Source organism: Rutidosis leptorrhynchoides, chromosome 11 (assembly GCF_046630445.1).
Source record: "Rutidosis leptorrhynchoides isolate AG116_Rl617_1_P2 chromosome 11, CSIRO_AGI_Rlap_v1, whole genome shotgun sequence".
Lineage (NCBI taxonomy): Eukaryota > Viridiplantae > Streptophyta > Magnoliopsida > Asterales > Asteraceae > Rutidosis > Rutidosis leptorrhynchoides.
The window spans coordinates 366696029-366718859 of record NC_092343.1 but is presented as its reverse complement, the minus strand read 5'-3'; the positions used below and the strand labels follow the sequence as shown (position 1 = coordinate 366718859).

At 33.6% G+C, this 22831-nt stretch overlaps 1 protein-coding gene and 1 long non-coding RNA gene across 2 annotated transcripts; both read right to left on the bottom strand.

Moving 5' to 3' along the window:
* Nucleotides 1-7515: 7515 nt before the first annotated feature.
* Nucleotides 7516-11420, bottom strand: LOC139877780 (uncharacterized). Its single transcript, XR_011768773.1, has 4 exons — nucleotides 11129-11420; nucleotides 10549-10622; nucleotides 10077-10214; nucleotides 7516-7584 (listed from the first exon to the last, which is right to left on the bottom strand). It is a non-coding gene; the product is annotated as an uncharacterized lncRNA (long non-coding RNA).
* Nucleotides 11421-19090: 7670 nt separating this feature from the next.
* On the bottom strand, nucleotides 19091-20390 carry LOC139877782 (E3 ubiquitin-protein ligase PUB23-like). The gene has a single exon (XM_071865204.1). It carries the CDS (start codon nucleotides 20385-20387, stop codon nucleotides 19140-19142), a length of 1248 nt encoding a protein of 415 aa, XP_071721305.1. The 5' UTR covers nucleotides 20388-20390; the 3' UTR covers nucleotides 19091-19139.
* Between the last annotated feature and the right edge of the window lie 2441 nt (nucleotides 20391-22831).

The following is a 22831-nucleotide window of genomic DNA, read 5'->3' as shown; positions in this document are numbered from 1 at the left end:
TTTATTTTATTAATTTTTAATAACAACAACATATAATACTTCAAATTATATTTCGAATTATTATTTATATATACATACACACATATCTATTTACAATTTATTGTTCGTGAATCGTCGGGAATGGACAAAGGTCAAATGAATCAATGTAAATAGTTCAAAAATTTTAAGACTCAATATTACAGATTTTTGCTTATCGTGTCGAGTTCATATTAAAGATTAAGTTTAAATTTGTTCGGAAATTTCCGGGTCGTCACATCGTTGTTGAATTTTTTTTATAGGTTCGCGTGTTGGCGGCTCGGGTAAGCGTGGGGATTAGAAGGTCATGCGTTTGGATTTGATTAGGATTGGGTAGTGTATCCCCAATCGCCATGCTCGGTCTTTATTTTGTGATAAAATCATGTGGTCGAAAACTTGTATTTTGTACGAAAGTCATAAAACGGGCGATGTGGACCCGGTGTCGTAAAACTCATTTTATTATTGGAACGTGTGAGTTTTAACTAGTATTAATCATTGTGTAAACCGTTTCGTCTAAAAATTTCGGGAAGTCGAAGATCATTAAACGAAAAATGGAAAATCTGGACAGAACTGAATTTGCCTTGTGCGCGCCGCGCACCCTAACTGTGTAAAAAAAAAAATATTCCGCGTGTTCGATTGTATAATGGGTTGGGTTGTTACATAATAATAATAATAATAATATAATTAATAATATAATACGGGGTAATATAGATAAATATGTGTGTGTGTGAATTAAGCCAGAACTCGATCGAATTTATAGGAGTTTGCTGAAATCCCACCCCATGCGATCGCATGGGCTTTGTGGGTGAATGCCATGCGATCGCATGACCAGCTGTCAGGCACCCACATTGTTTTGTTTTCTTGTTTGTCGACATATTTTTATAATATAAATATAATATATTTAATTTATATAATTAATTATATATTATATTAAATTCACGTGCATAGTTGACTTGAAATTTTCGTTCCGACGACTCGTACGTTGTCACTCGACTTATGACCCAATTCCGGTTTCTCGAACGCATTTTCGTACGCTTGGAAAACTAACACGTTACGTTATGCGACGTGTACCTTTATTAATAATTCGACCCAATCATCGATAGACTATATTACTCAAATTATAATCTTTATATTTAAGTGTTGTAGTCATTTGCTTCTATAAATCAAGATCTCGATATTCATTAACGTGATAATATTAATTAAAATCCAAAACATTTTTGTATCTAATTAAAATCATATATATATATATATATATATATATATATATATATATATATATATATATATATATATATATATATATATATATATATATATATATATTAAAAATAAAAATTGTACATTTATATATAGTTGAAATATTTATAATATTTAGTTTTTCAAAAACAATTATATTTCGAAATATAAATTAGATCGTTTACGTAATAGAAAATATTATATCATATAACGTTTTCAATATTATCTTATCAAAAGACACGAGGCAATCATTGTGTTGAAAGTTAATCTCTACAAACCTTTGTCCAGTTATCGTTAATTGACCTATTTGTTCTTACTTGTAAATCACTTTACTATTTTTCCGAATATTGTTAAAATGGAAAGATTTCTCAAATCAAAGTGGACCTCTCAACAAAAACCTGTAATCATAACACAATGTAACTTGATAATTCAATCATTTGATATTATTCGTCATCAAATACGATCATGTAAAGTATTATACCTAATACTTTGTTAACGTTTTCAAGTTATGATGCACATAAATGTTCGTGAATCGTCGAGCATAGTCAAATGGGTAATTGAATATATGAACATAGTTCCAAAATTTTCGAGACTCAACATTACAGACTTTGCTTATCTTATCGAAATCATATAAAGATTAAGTTTAAATTTGGTCAAAAATTTCCGGTCGTCACAACTTATGTAGCACAATGGCTACATTTGCATCTCCTATTTTAAGCCTCAACTGAAAGATCGAAGCATACAAGTAGTAAACCAATAGATGCATTATGGCACTAATTAAAATCTACAATTGAATAACGTGATATTACTTCATGCACTTTTATAGGATGGACGATTAACGGCAAGTTTTAACATAAGACCTATCGATTAGTGAATTAAGAACTAAACATACTAAGCACACTCTCCGGTTACTATATCATCAAGCTCTCTTCAATTCCCCTATAACTCACTGTCCAGTTACTTGTATAAGCAATTAACAATTTAGTAACCAAAATGAAAGCATTTCCATTTTGCAACCTTAATACAATTAGTTACCTCTACCGTATTTTATGAGTTGGTACCAAGAGTGAAGTAACAAACAAGCATATATATGCCAGGTCGAAAAAGACGCGAGACATGGTTGAGACGGTCAGGACCATAAATGTCTAGACAAGACGGTCCACACGGGGGTCGAGACGGACGTTAATTGACGTTGACTTTTATGTATGTATATATATATATATATATATATATATATATATATATATATATATATATATATATATATATATATATATATATTTTAAAGACAAAAAACCTTCGTTGACAAGTTTTTACCTATAATCGCTATTAGCGTTAATATAATACAAAAAGTAACACTAAACTACATCAATTTGACCTACTTTTGACTGAGAACTTTTGACTTTTAACCGGTGTTGACCCGACTTTCCTGCATTTGACCCGACTTTTGACCGTTGTCCAACATATTAGAAGACGGGACGGGATCGAGACGAGCTAGTTACCAAAATACCGAAACGGGCGTCACAACGAACTCAATGGACGGCGTTTACAATGGTGTATATATGTTAATGTTTCAAGAAATGCGTTGGTCCTATCTTCTCCTTCACTGCATAATTTAATCATACATAAAATCGATTCAGTTCAAAGTCTGAGCAAACAAGACATACTCCGTAATATAACTATGTAAAAAATAGTGATTTTAATTAATTTGATTATGATGATGATGAGTAGGACTGATGTTACCCGAATCTTCATTGCCGGAAAATTTGGGGGAATTTTAGTGATTTTAATTAATTTGATTTAAGGCAAAAGCTAACTTATACGAGTATTATTATTTGTTTTTCTCTTATAAAAAAACGAATATAATCAAGTCCTTTTCTCGAAAAAGAAAGAAACCAAACAAATATACAAGCAACAAGGTGCAAGGCTGAAGACAATAAAACTAAACCAAAAACGAACTAAACAAACCAATCATGAGCCCAAGCACTAACTACCTAAAACCAACCAATACATCTACAAAACACTAGACGATCCAAAGGTACAAATAAACATAACTGAACCGCCAACCATTACCGCAAACCATTACCGCCACCGGATTACTCGACAATCGATTAACCCTTACCTGATGTAGCTCGATTTAGAGCCCGAACCAACAACCATATTGACAACGACCAAATTGAAAGACTACGTAAGCACATTCGACGAACCAACACCAAAAGAGGGTGCCAGAAGAAGGAAGAAACAAACCTCGCCTAGCAAACCCTTCGAAAAAGTCAACATTCTCCTCCCCGCCACTTTGGTCTTTAACCGTCTTCTCACAAAATAGATTTAGCATCGCTTAGCAATTGTCTAAGTCATCATCATTATCTTGCTAACCAAAAGTAGCATCCTTACTCTTCATCAACCAACACAGCATCCGAAACACCAAAAGCAACATCATCTACCACACCATCCGAAACCACATTCGATAGTCCATTCTAATTAACATCATCTTGTACCAAGATATATCGATTAAGTGTTGACGTCCAATTCAAGGAAAAACCATCATTAATCATACAGTTCAAAATAATGGGGTCATTCGTTAACCCAAACATTAGTTTTTAGGCACACATTCGAATCCACCAAAGCAACCTCTAATAACTCATGAATGTGCTTGACGGACCGAGTTTCGATAAACACAAATAAAGAACCAGCATTTTTAATTCGAAGTCGAGAAATTGTCAACCGAAACACCGTCTCCGAAATGATTGGCTATAACCACTACAAGAAAAACGATTTTTCCGGACAGGACCTTTCCGGACGACTAAAGTCGTCCGCAAAAAGCCACAAGCCGACAAAATTTATTGCCATTTCTGTTTTCTTTTTCCTGATTGTTTGACCAGAGTTTCCCGGACGACCCCAATGTCGTCCGGAAAGATGGGATCTAATTATTGTACCCTAAAAAATTGGCTCCAAAAGAGAATAGTTTTCGCGGGCTTTTTTCTCCGGACGACAAATCGTCTGGGAAACCTTTGGGGGACGATTTATCGTCTGGAAATACATTTTGGGACGACCGTTCGATTTGCCTACTTATACCTCATCCTCAACACATATTGAACACATATCTAACACACATCCAACACTTAAACTGCACTATCACACTTCCAAACTCAAAATGGTGACCCTTTCGCCGATGATTGTCTCAATCGAAGTGTATTACGGAAGTGATTTCCGTAATGAAATGAAAGTTATGATTATACGCGTGGTTCAAAAGCTACGTTCAAAAACATTGACGTTCGCGACGTTGGTTTAGATGAGCTTTTAACCTTTTTGAAAGAAAATGTTCCGTTCGAACACACGGACGTCTTGTTTTATGAAGATGACTGTGTTCCGGAATTGTCCGCCACATATCTCCGTACCGACGATCAGTGGAACGGTATAAAAGAAACCCTAAGTTGGCGTTCTGATCGCATTTCTCTTTATTTGGTTTTGGAAGACGAAAACACTTTTTTAACTTTCCGTTAAGTTAGTTAGTTAACTTGGGTGGATTTGTATCGTTTGTATTTCTGTATCGTTTGTATTTGTATCGTTTGTATTTGTGTCTCGTTTGTATTTGTATCGGTTGTATTAGTTCTGTTGAATGAAATTGTTATGCTGTTGTCATTTGTTTTGAATGAAAACGTATTGTAAGTAGATAAATCAGTTATTATATATAAAGAGATATTTAAGTAGACAAACGAATTTTTTTGAATTAAACACAACAAACGACAAACATTAAATTGTGACCACATTTTGACCTTGCGAACATTTGTTTTTTTCAGTCATGAAGTCGTGACCTTGTTCTTGCAAACACTTTGTGACCTTGCGATTACCATCCACCGACCAACACACAAACCTTCTAATTAGGGCCTAAATCATCCACATCACTCTAGCGTAAACGACCAAACCCTAATAAACCTCTAAATCTACTCATAAAACAAATAGACCCTAATACCATGCAACAAATCACTGAAACACTGAACTAATAAACCACCAAGAAACCATCAAGGAACTACTGAATCGCCGCCAAAACACTAGGGAACCCAAAAATATGGCATTTGAGACCGACTACCAAAAAAAAAAAAAAAAAAAAAAAAAAAAAAAAAAAAAAAAAAAGGAAAGGAAACAATGATCGATACCAAAGTAAAGCATAGAGCGCCAATCACTATAAACTATTATCCCTAGTACGAACCTACAAAACTCAACGGAGAATACCATCTGATGATGGTAAATTCTTGAACTGTTGGACGCTAGCGAAATCTAGAATGTTCGATATTAAACACTTTTTTGTCTTTATAATTAGCTTGATATCCCCACACATGTCCAATGAATCAAGTATTCATAGGCCTTTTATTTAACCGTCTTATTTTATTTTTCCTAATTAACTATGAGCAATTATACTTGAGTTGATGTTACAGGTTAATCAAAGATATAATTATAATATATAGAGTTACAGTTATAATCAGATATTTGGGGTCCTAATAAACTCAAAAGAGGTTTCAGATACTATTATCATATCCTGAGGTGACCATGAAAATAATGAGTGTTCATGGGGTAACTGTCGGGAAGTTGGACAAAAATAAATGTATGCATATAAGACTAAGGGGGAGTCCCTCTATCACTAATTAGTTTTAGAAAAGGATGATCTCTTAGACTTATATGTTGTGCATGTTGTTAAACTATACGATTTATCAATTCTGTCATGGTATCAGAGCTAAGGTGAACGGTTTGTTCTACAGCGAGTCCGAGTATGCATATAAGACTAGGGGGAGTCCTTCTATCACTAATTGGTTTTAGAAAAGGATGATCTCTTAAACTTATATGTTGTGCATGTTGTTAAACTATACGATTTATCAATTCTGTCAGTAACTCAATCAAGCCTCGTACATATGATTAAAATTACTCCTTTACAAGATACTTGAACATCAAAATCTTACCTGATCAAGTATACATAGTTACTGTTATTTAGGCCTATTCCAACACTCGTGTTATGGCAAAATTTTCATCCAACACGTCACCCAACACATGCAGCGTGGTGGTAGTTCAATTTTCCGGTGTGCTGAGCAGTGGCACGGAGAGTGCCTTTTGGTTGGTTGGCATATTCTAATTTAAATAAAAATTTTATATAAATATATTTATATTTATATATTTATATTTACATACCAAGAATTGCATAAACAAATTGAATAGAAAATTTTGATTACCTGTAATCGAAAGAATGCGACGGCTGTAAACAATTTGTGGTTTTGGGTGGACATATGAAAGAGATGGGTGTGACACCTAGTGAAATATGGTTGGTTATTCAACTTTGCAATTTTGAATCATTTTATTTTGGGCTTCTTAATCCATAGTGTTGATTCAAAAGGCCTTTATAGCATTTTTTTTTTTTTTTTTACTTTTAAAATTTTAGTCTTATCTTAAATCTTAAATCTTAATTATATTACTATATTATATTTTTGTATTTTAATTACTTAAATTTAATTTAACTAATTAAATCAAATAAAAATTAAAATAAATTATACAATAAAAAAATGAAAGAAAATTAAAAAAATTCACCCCACTCTCAACACGTCACTCACGTTACTCATTAATTTACAGCTTATCAACACCTGTCACATTAGTATCAAGCACTCCAGCTCATCTTTCAACCCACCTAATTTTTCCATCACCATTATAAGTAGTTTAATAACCCGTGATTTCACGGGTTTGTAAAAAAACAGAGGCATAATCAAACTTTTTCATGAGCAAAATTTCATAGTCTTCATCCAACATCAAACATGAGCATAATAACATAGTTTCTTTATAAACCTGAAAGAAAAGATATGAATAGCATAAGAAGTGAAAGAGATGTATGTATAGAATATTTTTTTCATGAGAGCTATGTATGTTACCAATCAAATTACTAACCCTATTTATGGATTAAGTCTTCTTTCAAAATTTAGTAGAAAATATGATCAATAAATATAACTTGAATAATGGACTCATTTGTAGTGGTATAAGTGAATAACCATAACCATACAAATAATTAAAAATGAAGAAACTCAAATAAGAAAGTTAATAAATAATCATATAACTAAAAACGTATTGTGAACACAAACTATATATACTATCATTTATCATTTGTATAGCATTGTAATCACAAACTAAAGAACTTATATACATCATATTCAACAGATGGTTCTAAATCAAACAACTTTGTGAACCATATAGCATTACAAAACTAAGCTCAAAATCTCAAACCTGGTTGTAAACGATTGAAACCTCGGCTAAATTTACACCTTATTCAATAAAACTGAAGGGTTAATGTCATCTCACCTAGATAAGAAAGAAAAATTATGATGTCAAACTATTGGTATTAAATATAATGTTGCCCAATTTATTTAATCTATTTAAGATATGTTCTTTCGAAATATGTTATAAATGATGCCATAATAATATACTCCGTAACTGTTGGGAAATTACGGTCTCACTAATTCCCACCACCCAGCCCAACAATAATAGTAAAGAAATAAAAACAATACACAACACAAGATTTAACGTGGAAACTCCAAAACAGGAGAAAAACCACCGGCCCCCAAAGAGAGAAATACACTATATCACAAATTGTTACAATGATATAGACGACTCTCTTAAGCCAACTACACTCTCCAAAAATATTTAACTAATACAACTCTCAAACAAGGGTAAGAAAGAAAGAAATAATCAAATACTTAAAGTGTATTGATTGGTGCGATTTGGAATGAAGACTTAGCCCCTCTTATATAACCAAGTCACTCACCCCTCACATCTTCCTCCCACCAATGTGGGATAAACATATCTTCTACTAGCCAAAATAAACCAACAAATCTCCACCTTTTGGATAGAAGAAGATAACCATGCTTCCACATTGCAAGGATAACCGATGTAGACGCTTCCTCGACGACAACTTCAAGATCCTCATCTTCATGCCGTTGACATTATCTCCCAAGAGACAAAACTTGCATCTTCATCGAACATTGTCTAAACCGACAATCATTGTCATCACAGACAATCATAACTCTTAACAAGAATTATCATACTCCACCATTAAGAGTATAGCACTTAGAATATCACATTCCAAGCATTTCACCTCGGCACATGTTGTTGAACAACCAGCTGAAACTTTATGGTGCAACTTCCCTGTTTGGCTTTCCCGAAAGTCCCATCAGCTACAACATCAGTTTCCACCACACAGCCTGCATCAACGCCAAACCAATGCCCATGTGTAATTGTGGAACCGCTAACGAACATCCCTTTCCACGGTGGCGCGGACACACCATGAGGATGACGTGACTTCAGAGGAATTCGTCACTCTCCGTAACAACGGAGACAATGTTAGCATCTTTGGAGCCATTTGCCGGATTAGCTCCACCGAGATAATTAACCCTTACATGCCCAGTCTTCCCGCACTTCCAGCATGTCAGATTCTTTCTAGAGTTTCTCTTCTGCCTATCCGAACACAACAGTACCGTAGCTTCTGATGACGAGACTCCGTTACCTTCCAATCTTTTCTCCTCGGATAGGAGCTTGCTAGTAACATCTTCAAACTTCAACGTTTCTTTCCCATACATTAGAATAGGTTTCATGTGCTCATAGGACGATGATAAAGATAATATCAACCTTAAAGCTTTATCTTCATCATCCGTTTTAACTCCAATAGCCTCCAGTTCCGAAACAATACCGTTAAGAATACTTAGATGATCTGAAATCTTTGAACCTCCATCCATACGCAGAGTATGAAATTGTTCTTTAAGACACAACCGATTTGAGATGCCCTTGCCCTGGTACAACTGCTCTAGTTTAACCCAAAGCTCATTTGCCGTTGATAACCCGTGCACATTTGCAAGCACGTTCTTTGCAAGACACAAACGAATCGCACTTGCCGCCCTCAAATCCATATCATCCCATTCTTCTTCATCGAACTTACTGCTAGAATCACTGCCAGGAACAAGGGTGAGTTTACCCTTCAAAGCCTTGTGTAAACCGGACTGAATCAACACATCTTTGACTTGAACCTGCCATAAGCCAAAATTGATCCTCCCATCAAATTTCTCTACATCAAACCTCATTGGACTGAACTTCGACATCGTATCCGTATCCTATAAACAACACTTTCTCTGATTTTGCTCACGTTTCGAATAGCCAAAAGATGTAGCAGGTAGCCAGGACCCTTTAAATCGGAAATCCACAACTCGCCACTAACAAATCCAACTATTACTACGAATCAGAAAAATATTGTCTAACCAGATACCCTATACGATCAATAGAACTCGTTTCTGATGTGGACGATCCACTCCCGTGGCAACCACAGAGCATACTCCGACTCCTATAACCGAGACCCCCGTCAAACCTGACGCTCTGATACCAGTTGTTGGGAAATTACGGTCTCACTAATTCCCACCACCCAGCCCAACAATAATAGTAAAGAAATAAAAACAATACACAACACAAGATTTAACGTGGAAACTCCAAAACAGGAGAAAAACCACCGGCCCCCAAAGAGAGAAATACACTATATCACAAATTGTTACAATGATATAGACGACTCTCTTAAGCCAACTACACTCTCCAAAAATATTTAACTAATACAACTCTCAAACAAGGGTAAGAAAGAAAGAAATAATCAAATACTTAAAGTGTATTGATTGGTGCGATTTGGAATGAAGACTTAGCCCCTCTTATATAACCAAGTCACTCACCCCTCACATCTTCCTCCCACCAATGTGGGATAAACATATCTTCTACTAGCCAAAATAAACCAACAGTAACAGAATGTAAGTGTAACTTACCTAGAATAGAAAGTAATCATCTCCCAATTTGCATTCTTTAACAAACCATCATGTCTAATTTATGAAGACAATGATCAAACCTTGAAATACACAGAAACATATCTAGAAACACCTCAATCCATTTTTGACTGACCACATCTGCAATTCAAACTATTTATCAACATATGATGTTTAGAAATATTCACCTTGTTACTCCCCAAAAAAAGTCACTGAAAGTTGAGCATTTTATCAATAGCATATCAAACAAACAAAACACAACATGCATTTGGTTCATAAACTTCTTGCAAAATGGAAGTTCAACCAACATATGTGTAGATTGGTTCCAAAGCACGGTTAAGTAGTCCCCTAATACCCAAATACCCATCAACATTATTAATAGTCAACACTACAATCTTAAGCAGTCCACAAATACCCAAATAACGATCACAAATACCATACTTATAAAGATGCAAATGATAGATATAATATATACCTCAACAATCCAAATAAAGGAATCAAGCTCCTATTCTGGCCGTTCTTTTGCTCGTCTCACGAAATCATCAAATCCTAAAAAAAAATTTAGCAGATGGGTTTAATATAAAAAGATTCAATGGGTCTAATATGTACCTTCTAAAACAGATGGGTTTAATATGTACCTTCTAAAAGTACTATATGATAAATACTTGAAGATAATGTTTCTTGCTTTTTAAGAATTGCAAAGATTCAATGGGTTTAATAGAAAAAGCTTCTCACGTAATATGTATGAATATGATGAATTCAGATCAAGTTCTATAAAAATATACTCGTAATGTGTATGAAATGCATATACATAACAATTAAAGAATAGGTTACGAAAAATCAGTTGTGGAAAAGTAGAACTACATTCATAAACCAAACATAATTTTTTTTTTTTTTTTTTTTTTTTTTTTGACAACCGAAAAAGTAGAACAAAATATATCCATAGTAGACAACGCACATCCAATGACATCCAAGTCTTATAACATATTCATTATTGACTGATATTAGATTAAATAACATGTATTATACTTTAAACATATTATAAGAGAGCTTACCAACTGGTATATCTAGAGCATCAAACTATTGGAGAGAATGACTGTAACAAAGAAAGTGAAAATGCTGAAACGGTGATTTTGCTACTGTTATCATTTCAAAAACGCTGCACGGCTTAACATTATCCATTCGAATCCCAAGCTATAACTTCCTGAAACTGACCACAATAATCACAATTATCAATGAACACACAAGAGAAACAAAAGTTTAAAGGAGACATATTATTCTAATATCGGTACATTCGAATAACAGGAAGTAACAACTCAATTATACAGCTTTTGCACCCCATGCTAAAATAACCAATGATTAAGTATTAAAACATAATCATGCTAAAAATAGAACCCATTCAACTATTTTCAAATGCAAACCAAGCGACCCATATTATCAACGGTAGAAAAGTACTACTATATAAACAATATTTAACTAATAAGCATATATTTAATTTCTCTAATAAATTAGTAACAAAAAATACCATAACTAACAAAATTGAACACAAAACCTTAGTTCTTGAAGTAACTTATATAGCGGAATTCGAATGCATGAACATTATTTCAAGCAAATAACAGGAAGTAAACAGTTTTACATTGATATGTGCAATAATAAATTACAGTAACTTTCTAGTACATATCAAATGAGATGTTCAAGCACAAAAATACATGACCGAATTGTAATACATACCTCATGATGCACTTGGTTTCTATAGTTCATCTTTCAAGGGATTCAGAATATTGGGCGAACTTTTGAGTTACGAATAGACATTTTCAAAGTATTCTGATAAATTTTACTTACCTTCAATACACAAATTCATATACGTCATTTCATCAAACACCTTGTGGGCATCAAAATAACAAATGTTACTTGTCACTCGATATAATGTGACTGAAAATAGCAAAATCATATGCTAATAAAATCAACATATCTAATTTGTAGCAAGCGTATACAAATGCCATGTGAATGTGGTGACTTCTTATAAGCCAAAATAACACAGAAAAGAAATAATAAGAAATTGATATATTATGTCGACCTGAATGATAGAGAAAGAATCAACAACGTTAAACATCCTTCAAACTTTTGAGATTCTTAGCCTTCCTCCAATTTCAAATTCACAGTTAATAACAAAACTAAAAACCCTTGGATCTTTTTCCTGTACTACACATAAGAATAATCAAAGAAAAAAACACAATGTAAGCAAACCATTTCAATATAATTTTAGGAAGCATCCTTATAATCAAACTTGAAGAGCAAAGCCCCATTTAAAGTAAAAGCAAAAAAAGAGTACTACCTCCGTCTCCGTCATCCTTCCACCTCCGTCGGAAGATAGTGGTATTGGTAATAAAATCTTCAATTGTAGCAGCTAAAAGGCGCATGTAAAGAATGATAACAGGAAGATGAATACTCGACTAACAATATGGATTTTCGGTTAACAGCAATTTGGAATTGAAAGACGCATGAAGGGCTCCGCAATTTGGAATTGTAGCAGGTAAAGGATGAATGTAATTGAAGGTTACATTTATTAGAATTGAATTAAATTTTTTAGGGTTTTGATCTGCACAATAGTTTGAGGGTATATGTACAATCGATTTTCAAGGGTTTTGAGAGCATGCGTATATTTTTCTTCCCAGGGTAATTTTATATTTAAATTTTTTATTATATAAATTTTATGTTAATGACATATGATCTAAAATTTTTTCTTTTTCATATTAATTTTTTTTATAAATAGAAATTCTTTATTTATGACATCAGTTTTAATAAATACTATAGATAGGCCTTAGGATGGCCTTCCATTAAAATAGCCTAAAATATTAAATTTTACAATTTATTAATCATAGGAAGATGTCATTAGTTTTCACACTTGTAACTTGTAACTTGTAACTTTGTAAATTACAAAAAGTGAGGTTCGTGTAAACTAGCCCATTTGCCTGATCACTTTTTTCTCTCTCTCTTTCGGGTTCGAGTTTCTATTCACTTTACGAGCAGAGTAATTTCAAAACGACAACTTATTTTACAAGTTCTCTGGAGTCGTGCATGGTAAATCAACCCATTTGCCTAATCAACTTCATGGTCAAATAACGTTATTATCACCTTAGTTGGGAGATTTATTATTTAATGTTTAGTTTATTTATTTTTAAATTTAATTAATATTATAACCAAGTCCTAATCTAATCTTCTTGCATATAACCAATCGGCCCGGTCTTAATTAATCCTTTTCTTTTTAACAAAGCTGAGTCTTAATTGGACCCACTTTCAACACCGGCGAAGACCAACATGTCGGTAGCTCAAGATGGGCTGGTCCTATTTACTCTTGGCTTGGACCACTTCTTCACATTCACTTCACATAATATAATATCTTTTGTTCAAAGTTTTTTCTTTTTATAAAGGAAAGGTGCTCAAATTATATATCATTCACTTGAAGGTAATTTGTTTAAATAAATTTAGGATTCATCAGGTTTTCAATTAGACGTTATAGAAACCACAAGTGATCAAAGTTCTTTAATAAAATGTTATATAAAGATATTTCAAGGGGTGTTTGACTTATTAGAGCAAGGGGAGTGACACCCCGTGACAGACCCAGAGACGTCGTCGCCCACTCCCCCTGCACATCGCACCCCTCCGTTTCGGTTAGGTTAGTCACCCTGGTGACGAGCTTGCAATGGTTGTTTATAAAAAAAAATTATAAACAAATATTAACGATACAATATTCGGTTGTTGAGTGATTTTTCTTTTTTTTTTTCTTTTTTTTAACCCCCACTTTATTATCCATATATACCATTCACCTTCACACTTTAAAAACACACTTCAAAATACACTTTAAAACACACCTCAAAACACACTTCAAACTTAAAAAAAGAAAATGGATTCTTGCATTGTTTCAATGAATGTTTATTACGGTGGAGAATTGAGTGGGGATTGAAAAATGTATTACGACCCGAAATGTAAGTCGTTCGGGTCCTTCGACGTTAGTTTGTGGGACACAACGCGTTTGTTCAGCTACTTACGGGAGCATGTCGACTTCGAGACCTCGGATTTTATGTACATTGTTTCAGAAACCGAGACTTTGAGTTTCTCACGATCGAAAAAGAATGGGAACGAATTGTCGGGAACCCAAAACTCAAGCCTGAGCCTATCGACTTGTATAGTATCCACATATGGTCCCGACAATTCATCCGCCGCTCACATCCTCACTATCCGCACAACGAGAGAGACGGGGGATACAATAGTCCAAGCCCGTGAAGGACTCGATCGGACGGTTTATTTTTAGGTAATTTCGGTTTTTTTTTGTTTTTTTTTTTAGGAATCGTAATGTTTTTATTTTTTATTTTTAGGATTCGTAATGTTTTTATTCTTTATTTTTAGGAATCGTAATGTTTTATTATTTTTTTTTATTTTTAGGAATTGTAACGTTTTTATTTTATTCTTAGGAAATGAATTTTTTTATTTTAATGAAAGTTATTTCTATTTATCTTAATTTTTATAATTATAATAATTTATATTATATGTAAAATCATTAAGATGATAATAAAAACAAAAACTGACATACCCCAAGTGACCTAGGTTACTACTCTCCACTTTTTCTGACTCGGCAAGTCACGTCTGACATGTCAAGTGACATAGGTCTCCACTCTCATTACTCTTAGGTTTACTAAATAATTAGTTATGTTTAGCAAATCAAAAATAAAATTTAATTAAGTACCATTGAAAAGTTATGTAACACTTTCTTGCAACAAAACATGATAATCAGTTTTTCTTTTCTATTAGTTACTCCTTAAGTTATCAATTACTCTGTAATACGAGTATAATACATCAAACATCTAAAAGTTGATTAATTTTTTTATTATTAAATTATCAAAATGCATAATCATATTCAAACACCAATAATATACAATTAACATGTTTCAGTATAGTTGATAAATAATTATAATTATCTAAAACACATAATTAAATTTTAAAAATATGCAAATTCAAACACCCCTATCTCAACAATTAATTAATTATATATATATATATATATATATATATATATATATATATATATATATATATATATATATATATATATATATATATATTGAGTGTGTATTATTTGTGATACTTTTATATAGTATTTTTGTTGCATTGTATATCTATATGTGTGTATTATTTGTGATAATTTTATGTAGTATTTTTGTTGTATTGTATCAATGTTTCTCAATTTTTTGAATAATTGTACGTTTGTGGCTCTTAAGGAAAAGATATATAAACAAACAATTTGGTAGTTGGTGAGTTTGGAACACCAAAGTGCTATAAGTAATGTGTATTCAAAATTAGTGCATGATGCGTAAGTTTTATATAAAGACTTTTGGATTTAAATTATAAACACTAAATATCCCATGTTCCAAAATGTCAGTCATGACAAATCGGCCATTGACAATTGGCAACTGGCAATCTAGTTTTTTTTTTTTTTTTTTTTTTTTTTTTTTTTTTTTTTTGAAAAGCAAGTAAAACTTTCATTGATAAATGGAATATTTACAAAGCCCTATAAACTATACATTATGATGTGTCATAAATATGGATAAAAAAGAAAAAAATGAACCTCGAATCATAAAAACATGAACGATGAGACACTAAACCCCGCAGCACTTGAGTGAATTCGAGCTGAGCTGGAGCGGCCAGACAGTACCGCTGATGCGATGACAAAGTTGACCACTACAGCCCATTTAACCAAGTGAATAGTGTGATCTACGACATGACTTCATGACCGGTTTCGAGACCGTACGAGAGCTTTGTATCCAATTAGCCGATGCCCGTGCTATGAGTGTTCAAGGATGTGTAGAACGAGGGATTGATGAGCCACTGATGCCATTCGATTGTTGATTTCTTTGATCTTTTAGATATCCATGAAAATGATTGTGTTTGGATCTCGGAAAGTATAGTGGCAGGACACCAATCTTTCTTACTAAATACTTTGGCATTTCGGTATTTCCATAATATGTAAATTGTGGTCCATTTTGTTGCTTGCCAAATGTATTTACCAGAGGATGATGTGGTGAATGTTTGATCCGCTGAAGTAATGTCTTGGAGGTTGGAAAGCGAGTTTGTGGAAAGATTCCACCAAGATAAGATTGCGTTCCAGATCGTTTGGGTTGAAGTGCATTGGAGTAGAATATGTTCTATGGTTTCGACATGTGAGTTACAGAGTGGGCAAAGAACGGTATCGAGATCAATGTTTCGCTTATCTAATTCTACTCTAGTCGGGATTCTACCAAGTAAGATCCTCCAAATGAAGATGTTAATCTTTTGTGGTATGAGTTTGTTTCTGGGCGTATTGAAGGTGTTGGAAGGTATTTCGAGTTTGAGGTTGTCTAAAATGGTTGAGAGGGATTTTGTAGTGAAGAATCCGGAATTATCTAAGTTCCATATCCAAGTATCGGGTTTTTCAGAAAGGTTAATGGAAGAAAGCAGGTTGTTTAGTTCCGATAGTTCATTAAGTGTTCGTCCGTATGGTTCACGAGACCAATTCCAAGTTCCGAAAGTGAGCGAATTGGTGGAAGAAATGCGTTCCGATACTAATGCATTTTTATTTGATTCAAGCATGTAGAGTCTTCTGAATTGGTTGCTAAGAGCTTCTGTTCCGAACCATTTTTCCAGCCAAAATTTGGTGTTGTTGCCATTCCCTATTCTTTTTGTTATTGAGGTGGTGAAATTTGCTCCAAGATTGTCAGCAATTTTTCCGACCTTGATGATTTCATTCCATATTGTGGTACCTGAAACATTTCTAGAGAAGACATTAGTATTAACCCCCCCTCCCTCCCCGTAAATGCTCGATATGACTTTGGTCCACAGTGCGTTTTTTTCATTATAAAATCGCCACCACCATTTACATAGTAGGGAAATATTTTTGCAGAAAAGAGACCCGATGTTCAACCCGCCTTTGTCGTAAGGTAAGAGGATGTGTTCCCATTTAATCCAGTTTATTTTATTTTCTGTGTCCGAACCTCCCCAAAAAAATTTTCTTCTTTTTGATTCAAGTACGTTGATTATTTTTACGGGTGCATGGAATAAGGAAAAGTAGTATAAAGGTATACTGGATAAGACGGATTTAGTTTATATAGACCCTATTGAATGGTACATTACACCATATATTTATCTATTTATGGTGACACTCACGTGAAGTGGGTGATGTCACTGATAAAGAGTGAATCAGATGTTTTTTCTGAGTTATGTCCGTGACGTGTTAATCATGTGGGTTTTAATGGGGAATGTTGTTGGGGCCGTTTGTGAGTGGCAACGTATAATTGAAGGTTTAGTTAAAAAAACCATGAAAATGGTATAAAAAGAGTTAAAAAATTAAAAGAGCAAAACGCTTCTTCCTTGTCCCTTTTTCATTGACAAACGTCAAAATCTTTTTAACCACAAACGCTTGACTACAAATGTTTGTGGGGTGTTTGGGGGTGCCACATCAAAGAGAGAGAGGAAGACAAACGCTCCTACGTACCTTTTGTTTAGCTTTGTTATACAAGATTAATAAATAATGTAAATTCTAAATAAATTTACTTTAACAACAGAAAGGATTAGAAGTTACAAGGAACTACAGCAAAAAGTAAGTTACAAAGAAAAAGTAAGTTACAAAGAGAGACACAACCAATCAATCTACTTAGAGTGTTGTCAAAAACATTACAATTTTTCAATAGAGCTTGAAGTAAATAAAATAGCCTTTTTTAGTGGGTTGATAAATCCACTAATGTTTTATATGTTCATTTGCGGTAGTTTTTGTACAGTACAACAATTAATACACAAATATGAGTGAATCTATAAAAAATTTATATGAGTGAATCTATAAAAAATTTAAGTAAAAAATATCTATCACCTTTTCTTAATCTCCACATCCATTAAACGGTTGCTGCTATGATTGCAAACATTCGAGACATATTGAGCTTGAGAACCGACCATGAATCAAATCAAGAAGATTGCTTCAACCAAATGATTAATTACGATACTGTTTTTAACGTACTCCGTATATTTTTGATCATAAATTCATAAGTAGTGGCCGAGCGTGAACATAGGTATTACACGGTCGAAAATTTATACTTCGTATATATGATTTTATACATTTTTCGATCATAGTATTAATCCATATTGTTGTAGATCATTTAAAGTCATTTTTTAATATAACGACGCTAATTTAGTTTAAATTTGAGTTTAGATGAAAAACAATCGAGGTATACGAAAAAGAAAGTAACTTGTTGATAAATGCATATTGTGCGAACCTTCACCATTTTGTTCATTCATACATTTTTCACACGGACTCTGATTTAGTTGATTTAAAAGCTTTAACGTTCGAACTCGGAGTGTTATAAAATCCATTACTTACACAAAATTGAGTGAGGGCAGTTGCCCCTCTCTACCTTTGTTAAAAATCCGCTCCTGATCATAAATAATTTTTCATTAATCAAGGACACACGTCATGCTTAATTTGTGATTCACTCCGAATAAGAAGTGTTGTCTTTAATGTTTTTATGTGATTCATATTCGTGGTTTTGCATATGTTACGGAGTCTCTCCGTTTCAAATCTATTATTCTGTTTTAACTTTGGATGTATTTTTCTTCAAACTTTGACTTTACATATTTTTGTTTATACTATATATTATTCAATGAAGTTTATATCAATGAATTAGTTTTTGAATATTTTTAACAAGATAACGTCAATTAAGTATTATGTAACACATAAAAAAATAATTTAAAATCAAAGTTGGAAAGAAAAACCTCTAAACTCAAAATAGGTGGTACAAAAGGAATATTTACTTTGAATTATTAATTATTGTAATTGTCTTAAATTGCATTTTAATTCAATAAAACAATTTACTCTTTATCAAACATTCACAACGAACTCAACTATATTTTTAACTTTAGTAACAAAATTGTAGTCTTAATCACAAAACGGAGGTTTAATTTTCTCAAAAATATCTACTACAAAAATGGTATAGCACAAAGTAGTCTTTTTTAAGACCACAAAACTTTTACAAAACTTCATAAAACCTAAGATGGATATGCAGAAATCAAATGAAAAGGCACACAACTTGAATTCTTCCAAACCCTAGAATGCATTTTCAATATCTCCCATGCATATTCTTTCATCTTCCTTCCACAATTCACTTGCAACACCAAACATAATTTTCCCACCACTCCCACCTCCAATAATTCTTGCACAACACTCCGATCACCCGAAAATTTCGCAACCATATATAATATCTTCATCGCTCTTTCACTCGCAACCGACGAAACCCTAAAAATCTTCTTCGAAATTATGGCTAATCCACCTTCATGTTTCAACAATTCTGCCCGTCCTTCCGCGCATTGACAAATTTGTTCCACTACAAATATAATCATTTCGGACACTCGTGTATTCGTACAATCCAAAAGAACATCGATCAATGCCGAAACCATACCGGATTCGGCCGCTTTGATCCGATTCCGGCCCCACCGAAATACATTGATAAGTAATTTCAATGCTGCCTTTGTTGCCTTTTGTGAGATTTGATCAATTAAAATTTGCACAAGTTGTATGAAAAACTTAGGGTTTAGTGACGTCACGTGTACGGGCTCAGCCACGTCAAACATTGATTTAAGTAACATAACGGCGTAAGCACGTGACTCGATACTAACGGCGCGTTGCATCACGCGCGTCAACGTCTCCACGAAATTACCAGTTTTTTCAAATGAAGATTTAAGACCCGTTTGTGATAACTTCAGGTGGTAAAGAATACTTAACGCTTCATCAGCTCCGGTGACATCCGTTGACGATGACGTCATCTTTATATCATGTTCATAAACGTTACTCAAGATGGATGTTAAGTAATCAACTGCTCCAACTGATTCCACTAACCGTTTATTCTTTTCGTTCTCCGAAACGATCGTTTTCAATTTGTTTAAACTCTTCGTTTGCAGATGTGGACACTTTGAATCTTTAAGAAGTTTAATGATTTCGGTTTTGGAGATTTGTGGTTTTGGGGTTGGGAACCTTTCGATACCGAATGAGGCGTTGATTGTGCACCAAGATTGGATTAATCGACGAAGTGTGTGGTTTGGTGTGAGTTCGATGTCTACAACGACTTGTTTTGTAACGGGACATACGTCGTTTTTCTTAGAAAACAACCATTGTTCGATGCTATCTCGATCGTATGTGATCCCCGTGGAGAGCGTCACGGGGTCTTTCATGATCTCGAGTGAAATCGGGCACATGAAAAAGTTAGGAACTTCGATTTCGGTGCGAATATTATCACCCATTATTGAATTACAAGACTTTGAAAAAATTTGAAAGTACAAAGTATTGATAAATGAATGAAGGATAGATGATTGTATGTGATGGTAGTTATATAGAGAACCTATATTTGGCTAAATATTAGGTTTGACTTAGAATGATGTTAATTTGTAAGAGTGGTAGAGACGACTTGTTATATATATGGTGGTTATCAATTATTTAAGTCTAACGGGAGTATTAAATTTTAGGAAAAAGTCAAAACGCTTATTATGTTTGACTTTTCAAATACATTACATTTAAGGAAATGAAAGACCGGCAAAAGTGTATTTAGCTTTTGTAGTGTGAAATGATCAGACTTCTAAAATGAAATGTTCATTTTTGCCCCTTGAACTTTCAATACAATCATTTTCATATTTCATATATCATATTTCATATTTTATATTTCATATGAGATATGAGATTCATATTCATATTTCATTATTATTATTATTATTATTATTATTATTATTATTATTATTATTCCACCTTCTATTTCTCATTGGTTTTGCCCCCGCTCCCCATTTGTCCACAAACCACTGTTCACGTTTTTTTCCCTCCCCCATGTTCCCCCTCCTTTTCCCCCTTCATATTATTACGCGCCAAAAAAAAAAAAAAAAAAAAAACACTGCCTTCTGTTCAACCATCTCTTCTCCCTCACCTCCTCCTCCCTTACCTTCTCCTATATACCTTCTCCCTTACCTTCTTGATCTAATATCCTCTTTCTCTCATCATAAACAAAAACAATAAACCCAATCAAAAACTCTGGTAGCGATCTAGAGGCGAAACTATCGGCCCTCCCTCCAGGTTAATCACCATCAACAAAACACTCATCTATTCTCTCCCTTTTATCTATTTTCAGCGGTAATAATTCTAGATTTTTTGATTTATGGTTTAAACTGGTTTTTAATTGTTAATTTTATAGATGTTTTTGCCTAATATTTTGTGTTTCAATGCAGTGTTCTACGATTATGATTCATCCTTTTCCCACGTACGCTCATCCTGTTGACGATTCATCTTCTACACTTAGCTTTCGTGATCTTGATGATGTATTCTTACATGTAGTCTCTTTGGTTTAAGTATTATACAACTCACCAACTTTTGTGTTAATGTTTCTATGAGAGACGAGTAACTTGGGAAATTGATTGTTGACTTTTGTTGGAAGCTTCGACGAGCCCAACACACCACTATAGAGGATCTAGACTATACTAGACTCACTACACCAACACTTTGACGTTGGTTAGCCTTTAATTTTATAAATCCTTAGTGCACAATGTACTTAGGCGACAGTGTCGACCATATATCTTTAGGCGGTATAACCGACCATGTATTACTTAGGCGGCAGAGCCGACCATATAATAAGAACAACAAAAGTGCACTAAGAACTTAAACACAAACTAAGGCTTGATCGGGAAACTTAACAAAAACACTTATATTAAATTACAATTACAATATTACTTACAAGCTTTATCTTCTCAACTTTCGCTAACTCACACTCTTCTTCTCTTCTTCACAACTCACTTCTTATTTCACTCTCACAACTTCACACAACACAAATGAAATCTCCTCCCATATTTATACTACTCCATGGAACATTCTAGAACCTAGATATTTCCATGGATATATAAATATCTAGATATTTCTACAACCTACAAATATCTAGATTTTTCTTTTACATTTCAATTTCTAGATTTTTCTCTCATATTCTAATATCTAGATATTTTCTTATACATATTAATATCTAGATATTTTACCCATATACATTTACTAATTCCATATTATTCTAAATTTGCATTGTATTTTAACACTCCCCCTCAATGCAAATTTTCTTCCAACGATGTCTTGCAGACCATTTCAAGTGCTTCTCTGAATTTTGTAAACTTCGGTTTACTTAGGCTCTTGGTGAATATATCTGCTACCTGTTCATCTGTCTTTGTTGGCACCATCTTGATCTCCCCTTCAAGGACCTTCTCGCGAACATAGTGATAGTGTACTTCTATATGTTTTGTTCTTGCGTGAAAGACTGGATTCTCTGCTAGACGTATAGCTGATAGGTTATCGCAGAAAAGCTCTACTTGATAGTCTGTTGATTGATGAAGATCTTCCATTAGTTGTTTCAACCATGTAATTTCTTGTGTTGCTGACGATGCCGATCGATATTCTGCTTCAGTGCTTGACAAGGATACTGTCGGTTGTCTCTTGCTGCACCATGATATTACTCCCGATCCAAGACTAAACATTTATCCAGTTGTTGACCGTCGTGTATCATAGTCTCCAGCGTAATCGGCGTCACAATATCCAGTCACGTGACATTCTTTTGTTTTCTTGTACAAAATGCCAAAGTTAATAGTGTCTTTAACATACCTTAAGATGCGTCGTACAACATCAAGGTGAGGCTTCTTCGGATTGCTCATGTATCGACTAACCACTCCAA

Bases quoted from the DNA above. Each gene is read 5' to 3' on its own strand.
- LOC139877782 (XM_071865204.1), bottom strand. From the start codon at position 20,387: ATGGGTGATAATATTCGCACCGAAATCGAAGTTCCTAACTTTTTCATG.